General features: G+C 43.8%; 1 protein-coding gene across 1 annotated transcript; it reads right to left on the minus strand.

Moving 5' to 3' along the window:
- Positions 1 to 651: 651 nt before the first annotated feature.
- tubgcp3 (tubulin gamma complex component 3) lies at positions 652 to 8189 on the minus strand. Its single transcript, XM_085925223.1, has 22 exons — positions 8003 to 8189; positions 7327 to 7434; positions 6878 to 6945; positions 6723 to 6800; positions 6437 to 6645; positions 6172 to 6341; positions 5994 to 6106; positions 5515 to 5640; positions 5375 to 5443; positions 5156 to 5288; positions 4915 to 5081; positions 4728 to 4838; positions 4543 to 4651; positions 3472 to 3661; positions 3149 to 3353; positions 2948 to 3083; positions 2780 to 2868; positions 2536 to 2667; positions 2313 to 2453; positions 2114 to 2230; positions 1949 to 2043; positions 652 to 1788 (listed from the first exon to the last, which is right to left on the minus strand). Exons 1-22 carry the CDS (start codon positions 8076 to 8078, stop codon positions 1722 to 1724), a joined length of 2709 nt encoding a protein of 902 aa, XP_085781349.1. The 5' UTR covers positions 8079 to 8189; the 3' UTR covers positions 652 to 1721.
- Positions 8190 to 8826: the final 637 nt, after the last annotated feature.

Here is an 8826-nt window from a genome sequence, read left to right on the forward strand (position 1 = left end):
CTGCTCGAGTCAGCTCACCCGAAAGAGCAATATTGCTGAGATTATCAGACACACGTCTGCTAGCATCTGGAAATGCCACTAAATGTCAGCTGCTGACTTGATGGCACAGTTATTTTCAGGTGAAGCTAAAAATTTTGCTCCAAGCTCACTGCTAAAAATAGAATTTTAAACACCCAACCACGGTAAATGCACTTTGTAAGTTATTGCTCGTGATGGGGGGGAAATGAAGCTTCACGAACTAGTTGTTGTATTCTTTGGCTCCTCTAGATGGCAATGTTGGTTTAAAGTGAGGGTTGTAAGAAATGGTAAGTGAGATCTTTAGTGAACAGAGAATGCCATCTGGTGGCATGAGGTGTTTCTTCCATGCAGGCCATTTTATATCAGTTGGGATCAAGTCAAATGTATTTACTGAATGGCCCTTTATCACAAACACGTCTCAAACGGCTTCACATGGCCACAATTACTCTCGACATCTTCTGACCTTAACCTCCAAGAGAACAAGGAAAAACACACAAAACCCCGACTGGGGGGAAAAAATGAGTTGTGATGCATAAAAGCATTTAGACTTAAATGATGTTCAATTTTGGTGGCAGCAAATATTATAGATTGAGTCCCAAGAATTTTTTCATTATTTAAAAAACATTACTTTATTGAACGCACATTGCGTTGCTTGGGTTCTCGTTTTGCAGTGAATGTAACATTATGTGCAATGTAAAGGACAGGGACAAAGCACAACAGGCCACACCACTTATTTACACGTGCAGCACCAATCAGTTTCAAAATAACTCCTTGCAGAAAGAAAACAATTTTCCTCATTCAAATAATGATCAAGCAGAACTTTATGGCAGTTGTTTTTGTTGTTTTTTCTCATCTGAGGTAAAGTTAATTAGCTGACTTTTGCTTCATATTGTCTCTAAGAACACAAATTCATTGTGGAATAAAGTTCATAATAAAAAAAATGAGTTTGTGCATACAAAATGAAAGCAGATTATCACTTCACATTCAATCTGAGATCAAATGCAAATTTTGCCCTGTCTTTCTTTTATCTGCAACCTGGGCAACCCCACCATTGTCAGTCCATCTTTATTCACAATACACAGTATATTAATATAATATACCATCTATTCATCCCCGTTATTTAAAAAAGGGCCTCCATCCTCACTTTCACTACAGACTTTTTTTTTTTTTGGTAACTTTCTCTTCCCTCATCTGCAAAAAAAACGATGAAGACGGATTAGCGGACGATTCCGTCTGTCGCTGGGACGGAATGCCCCACCTCTGCTGATTGCATTGCTTCGAATCACAGTCTGTGTGACTCCTGTATCTCCAGCAAGATTCCGAGAGCCTGTGTCCTGATTACTGAAGTGTTACTAAGTAAGCTCTGAACACACACACACACACATACACACTGCTACTCATGATCACAGTGATGTCCCTGCTGTGTAGAAATGGATTGAATTTCTGCTGCTATAACATAACTAAGAAACAAGGAATAAATGTCACATACATGCATATTTACAGTACTCATGTGTTGGGGGGGGGGGGGGGGGGGACACATAAAAAGTCATCAGTAAGGCTTGTTTGATAGTTTTTTTCTGGAGCAGACTTCCACTGAGTTGTCACTAGGTGTATCAGATTGTTGACAGCTCCACCGAGGCGAGTCATTATCTTGCAATGACGTGCTGGTTGTCTGGTCTGAGTTGTGTTCCAACAAGGAGGTGTCAGATATTGGACATCCGTCGCCCCCGTGTGGCTCCTAGTGATGCTCGCAGCCTGGGTTCTCTGGCCCTGAAAACAAAATAGGTAAGAGGCGTATTGATTCCTCAGCGGGAGGAATAGCGGTGGGCACGTCGCTTTGTCCGTTATCCATATTGGGATGACGGCTCGGGCGGACTAAGCATGCCTGAAAATGGTGACAGACGTGCCCGCCGCCGAGGCTCGGCCGTACCTGTAGTGCTCATTGAAGTCGAGTCTGAAGCTGAGGAAACGAAGACTTTCATCTGAGCTGGTGGTCAGCAGCACCAGAAACTGCTGGACAATACTCTGAGGAGAGGAAAACACAGAGAACGTGACAAAGGGGAAGGACAAGATCTGGCAATATGTTTCTTGCAACCTGGTAAAAGTGTGTGAGAATGCGGAGTTGGGAGCACATCTTTGGTATAGTTTCCTGAAACTCCCGAATCCTCCGCTTCTCCTCGGCTTCCTGTTCAGCGGTCACACCCCACTGACCCTAAAATGGCACAGAGACGAGTTTAGCACAGTTCTGTTTTTTTTTTTTTTTGTGTGGCTACTCTCTTTTGTGGCTGTCTCACCTCCTCCTGGTTCTGCTGCTTCTTCTCCTCAAACTGCAACTGGAGTGCCAGTTCCTCCAACGCAGCGCGGTACAGGGAGTCCTGAGCATTCTGGAACTCGATAATTTGGTCAAAGATGGCCCTCAGTTGGTTCAAAAGAGACTTGAAAAGATGGGTGGGAATCAAGTGTGAGTCATTTTCAGCAATGTTCTATTTTCCACTGACAAATGTACGATTCTATTACCCTGCTGCTATTGTCCAGCAAGCAACGCGAGATGATGGTGTCAAGGAAGACTTCATGGGCTGCGATGATGTGATCCAGGTCTTGTGCTTGCTGTACTTTATTCCATAGCTCATCCCAGGAACATTCCAGGACCTATAAAGACGAAAAAATAAAAAGACTCTGCCTTACTAATAAAGTAGAGTACACATTTTAATCTTGACTTAAAATGCGCTTTTAATGATGTGACTGCAATGAATGGCCTGACCTCAAAGGTGATGTAATATTGCATTTGATGGATGAAGTGGACCATCTCAGATGCCAGGATGTGGCACTGATGCAGCACGCCGGACAGTTCTGGAAAGGTAAGCGAGCACCAAAGTTCAACCTTGTAAAGGAAGCTAGTAAGCGTTGTTTTTTTTGTGTGTTTACAAACCAGGCATAGTTTTGAGCAGCTTGGCATTACACATCTGTCCTTTCCAGATGTCCGTTAGTATGTACTCCATTCTCTTGGCCCTCCACAGGAAGTTAAAAACACGCAAGTAGTGGCCCATACATTCCCTGGTAAACACCTGTCACACATACCTGGATGAACACAAAAAGGCCAAAAGACAAACAAGTGTCCGCGAGCGGTTACCGTAGCAATTGGTCCGTCCACGTGGTAGTCCAGACTGAACACGTCCCAGCCGGTATCGCCAGGAGAGACCTCGAGTAGTCGCACATCGAGCCGTTTGAGAATCTCCACGTTGTCGTACTGGGCGTTGGTTGCTCTTACGGCTGTTTCTAAGATACCCGTCAGGTTGTGTTGGTACAAAGTGGTGGCAGGTCTCGCCAGCTCTGGTCTACATCAAGAGGGTTAGAACTTGAAAAAAAAAAAAAAAACCCTGCTGCTGTCCAATTTACTTCACTACTTGATTTCAGAAGCGGCGACGAGACAAGTAAGAAGAATGTGCCGCTTACTTGAGCAGATCCATAAGGTGTCTGATGAAGTCTCCCTGGCCCAACAGCAAGTATCTCCTCATGGCCTGCAGGTGCTCCAACAGCAAGTAGTTCCGGTTGAGGACATCCAGCAGGTATTTACTGGTGTCAAAGTAGGCGGCGTCAATCTTCTCCTGAAACGCCCCCTCCAGGTCCGACAGCAGTTCGGCTGCTGCAAGATACGGTGCAGGGTTGGTTGTTGAACATCGAGCACTTTCGTAAATGTAACATTTAACACCGGATAGCGTGGATGCAAATAGACGCTTTAAATGGGAAAATGAAGCTTCATGAACCAGTTGTTGTATTCTTTGGCTCCTCTAGATGGCAATGTTGGTTTAAAGTGAGGCTTGTAAGAAATGGCAAGTCAGCTCTTTGGTGAACAGAGAGTGCCATCTTGAGGTGGAAGTAAACACAACAACAGGTTCATGAATGATCTTGAAGCTTCATTAACTTTCACATCAATCCCAAGGTGTTGAATTAACACTAGACGATTTGGAGTGTACTCTGGTTGCAATATTACTATTTGTCAGTATAGCCACTTTAGCATTCTAACTACATAGCTCAGTAGCTACAGCACAAACCGAACAAAAACATTGTGTTATGTTTGAATAATCAATATAAGATGGTGGTAGGCAACAAAAATAAAACCCTGCTCAGTCATATTTTCCAATGCAAACTATTCTATTTCTGAAATAGAATTGAAACGCTTGTCAGAATGAAACCAGAATATTCAACAATAATATTCTTGTGCATCTGTCCTACAGTTAAAAAAAAAAAAACAACATTATCATCTTTGTAAATGTAATAGAAAAATCTGCCGGCATCTGATAAAGATGTGCTTCTATTTTTAGCAGTGTGGTCTAGGTAAAGGTTTGCTCTAGTCGTTGAGGGACAAAGTTACGCCCTTCAACACAGAAAGTAAAAGCTGCAAATCTCAGACTGGGGGCATTAGCGAAATGTACTCCACTGGTAGAGAAGCCAAGGACAGTGAGCGGGAAGAGCATTGATTATTTACAGCGCCGGAATGTTTCAATACCTCCAAATAATTCCTACCATCTTTGGGTGTGTCTGTCGAGTTGGAGGCTGGTGTGATTTTGCCTGGTGGCGTTCTGTCATGACAAACCTGATGTAGGAAGTTGATGGATTTACCAATAAGCAGAACCTGTGTCAATGAGAAAGGAGCCGATGAGAACAGGATGAAAGTTCTTGTCGGTGGGATTAGCAACACGTGCGCGTACCTTACGAGCTTGGTCCATCGTGATGAACGAAGGGATCATTGACTTCCTCAGCGAGTACTTGTCGTGCCACAAGCGATCCGTTTTCACGTTTGGATCCGATGCCACAAAGAACTATAAACAAGTAGAAAGCGTGGTGAAGTCGTGAGCAATCGAAATCGGCTTTTCAATTTGTTGTGTGTAGATTCACCTCGTGGTAAGTGTCCTCGAGCTCTCCATCGTAGATCCACCGATATAAGAAATTAAGGATGGGGTGTGACACCAGACTGAGGATGTGTTGCACCAACGCCCTCATCTGAGGGTCTCCCGTTTTCCCGTAGGCGTGAACAGCCGAGGCTAGCTCCCCACCTTTCCGGCCTGACGCCAACACAATCCCAATTGAGATACCGGAAACCCAAATAAGGCAGCGACAATTCACACGCCGAGGTTACCTTGACAGAAGTCGACGAGGGCGGCGAGCGTTTTAAGCCGTACTTTGGGGTCATACATCCAGACCAGGAGCCTTCTGAGAGTCAGATTGCTGTCTGTACACATGTTCACGCCCTGGTCATCTTCTACCTGCATCTACAATGTACATGCATGTCAGCAAACTTAATGATGTTAGCGAACAGTATGAGCAAAAAAATAGGTGTAGTAATCAGCTCTGATACCTGTGAGTGAAGGACAGACAGGAGTCTGTAGTATTCCTTCAGCTCCTGGTGGAGCGATGCGCAGAAGCTCTGGGCCGGAGGAGCAAAGAAAATTAGACAAATTGCACGAGTCGACTGCAAGTAAACTATTAGCAACGCACCTGTCCAACTAGTCCAAAAGCCCGGTCGAGGCTCCTGGCATCTGTGTACTTGCGGACTTTATTGTGGAGCCAACCGAGCTCAGACAATCTACTGCTGGTGTCCCTCAGGGATTTGCTCACCATCACCTGACATGACAGAAAGATGCAGAAAAGAATGATACTGTACAATATGGCCACACTTTAACAGTACGAGTTTGAGCACAGGGATAGACGGGCCAAGGACAATGTGGCTTTCTGCCAAAGAGCTCCCTATTGATCTGTTGAAGCTTTAGCATCAACCCAGATTGTCTGGATATCAAATCATCCGCTGGACGGTGTGGCTATTAATCGTTGCAGACTGTCGACGTAAAATCTGCTCGACGGGATTTGAATAGTGGAAAACTAAAAGAATTCAAATCGGCAAAAACTTTAGCCGGGAAAGACTCAGTTGTGCGTTACACTGTCTTTTATGGTATTGTGTTCATCCTCGTTGAAGGTACCTTGGTGTCTATTTGGTAACAATTATCTTGGGCGCTCATCTTGATGAACTTGCCATCAATCCCCTGGAATACATAGAGGATGTCCCGCACCAGTGCCGCCTCGTTCACCTCACCTACAGATGACCAAACAAAAGCAATGAGCGCAAAGGATTTACTTGAGATGAAAAGTCACACCCACCTGATGCATCGCCATCCTGCCTGAGGCGGACTGCTCTGGTGCTGGGTTGCGAAGGTCCAAGGGTTGGCCGAATGGCGGCCGGGCCCAGAGCTGAGCCGCTTGCGGGAAGTGTCCAAGCGAGTCGAGACACCCCAGGGGGAGCGACTCCTGCCGCAGACTGTGGAGCTTGACTGAAATGCCCAGATATCATAGTTGCCATTAGTTTTGGAAAAAAAAAACAACAACTCTGTCATAGGTTTGTTGGATTTGTGTACACGAGTCTCACCCTGCCAACAGTGACTGCGGTGTTGGTGAGGGTCCATTGAGTGTGTACACTCCTAAACTTGAGATACCACTGGTGGCCATGCTAGTTGACAAGCCGCTGCCCCTCTCCGCATAGCCCAGAGCCAGACTCTGAGGACGTGCGCAGTAGAACGGGGTGGAGTGGGCATCTCGAGGGAGGGCCTGAGCAAATAGAGCCCCATAGTTTCCAACCTGGAAAAGCAGACAATATTGTTATACTTGAACTATAACAAAGCAAACAGCAAGGACAGAAAGTAAACATGTCGCACCCTACTGGAGGGCTTGCGGGGATCTTCAGAAAGGCTGAGAAGCAAGTAGAGAACAGACCAGCGATGCTTCAGAACTCCCTGTCAAACATTGAGACAAATATGGACATATTTTGGCGTAGGACCCCCCTGGAGATGTGACTGGAGGCAGTACCAACCTGTGTCTGTAGTCTTCTATGCAGTTCAGAGAAGAGAGCAGCATCTGCCTCTCGTCGTTGCTTCAGCACTGTAAGAAAACCGAGTCAAAATCTCAAGGCGTAATTATAAAGTGCCAGTGACGACACGCAATCCAACATCACCTCCAAGGCCGCCAGACAATCTGTACTCGATAAACATGTCACACTGTAAATGGAGTGCTATTTTTACATGAGAGCTTTGATTGATTGTTTTCCAACTAATGGTACAAGTCAAGCAACTTTGATGGGTCGACTGGGAATTTACTCAGTGTTTCAGCAATTTCAGTTGAGTGCAACATAAAAAGCTTTAGTACACTAAGAAGCAGGTCTAAAAGAGCATTTGGCAACAATATCGACTAGACATTGACGCTAAAAGGAGTAACGCTGCTGTGTCGGTATTGGCAGATTATTTTAGCAAAACTTCGACTTACATTCTTTCTTGATCTTCTCCGTCACCAGGAATTCATCCCGTTCAATAGTGGGAGCGTAGTTACTGCCAATGACTCGTACTGCATACTGGAACTGTTGGGCAACTTCAGCTGACCAGATAAATAAGCAGTGATGAATAAGGCACAGACAACAAAAGCCACATTATTAGCTTTTGAATACATGAGAATAGTATTGCTTTAAATTTGTATTTTATTCTCATTTTTTTAGTTGTTGATTTGCTCAAATAACGCCAAGTTTCCACTTGCCTGCTCAAATTGCCTGGATAAATTTAAGATCAAAATTGAGATTAAGATTAAAATTTATCTTTACATGTATTCAAATCCGCCGGACATAGCACAGCTCACGGGATAAAAACCTAGATTGCACAAGGTTGGTTTATATGTAGTTGTAGAATTGCAAACCTTTTTATTTTTAAACACTGCTAGGGAATCACCCGTTTTAGTTATAGTCATGATCCATCATTAGACACAGTGGGGATAGCCAACATATGCAGTGGGACATATTGCTAGAAATTGTGACAAAAAAGCAATACAATGAACACACCGAATGTTGACAAAGATGACAAACATATATTTACAAATTGAAGTGACAATATTACTGATGCAGTGACAAGCCATGAATTGAAATGAGGCTCGATTCAGAGTTATGCTAATGTACCTTCGCTTTTCCCCGTAATTCTGCAGCAGAGATTCTGAAGAAGCACGTTGGGTGATTTCTGATCTAGGCTCGCCATTCTACCCGAGGCTGCCGTTTTGGGTGGTTTAAATGGCGAATAAATGACACTATGTTAACTCAAAAATGCGTTCAACCACCCATTGCTAGCAGCGCCATTTTGCTACGTTTAGTCAAGTGCACGTCAACAAGGGACAAAAACGCAAACTCTCCAAAATAAGAGACTTTGAGTATGTACTTTATATGACTAATGGTATTCATTAATGAAATAATAACAAAATCTAACAGGCCTATACCATACAAAAATATTAAGATACCAAAAATTCACTAGCAAGGTCATAACTGCCACGTCAACTGTTATGTAGTTTTATCTTGAAATGCGTTACCGGATATTGATGCACTTGCCAAATAACTTTAAAGTTGCCATTCAGCCTAACCCGCCCAAAAGCGTCTCCAGGAAACGCAAGCGGGACAAACAAAATTTCGGTTATACAGCACTGCGAATCATTTTATTTATAGCTTTGCACCAACTTTGTATAAAAAAAATTATCTGTCTACTATTTGTTTTACGTTATAATTTGTAGTTCATTACTGTGGCTCACACAAATGACTAAATACATTACATTATAAAAAGCAGTCAGCAAATTTAGGGTGATGGAGAGAGAGAGCGAGAGAGAAACACAGAGAGAGCGAGAGAGAGAGACAGAGAGAGAGAGACAGAGAGACAGAGAAAGAGAGCGAGAAAGAGAGAGTTATTATTCCACTATTTAAAAACCACATAATTGGATAAGCAAGAAAGATGAGTGAGG

The sequence above is a fragment of the Syngnathus leptorhynchus genome, chromosome 1 (genome assembly GCF_054491065.1).
Source record: "Syngnathus leptorhynchus isolate UIUO chromosome 1, UIUO_Slep, whole genome shotgun sequence".
Classification (NCBI taxonomy): domain Eukaryota; kingdom Metazoa; phylum Chordata; class Actinopteri; order Syngnathiformes; family Syngnathidae; genus Syngnathus; species Syngnathus leptorhynchus.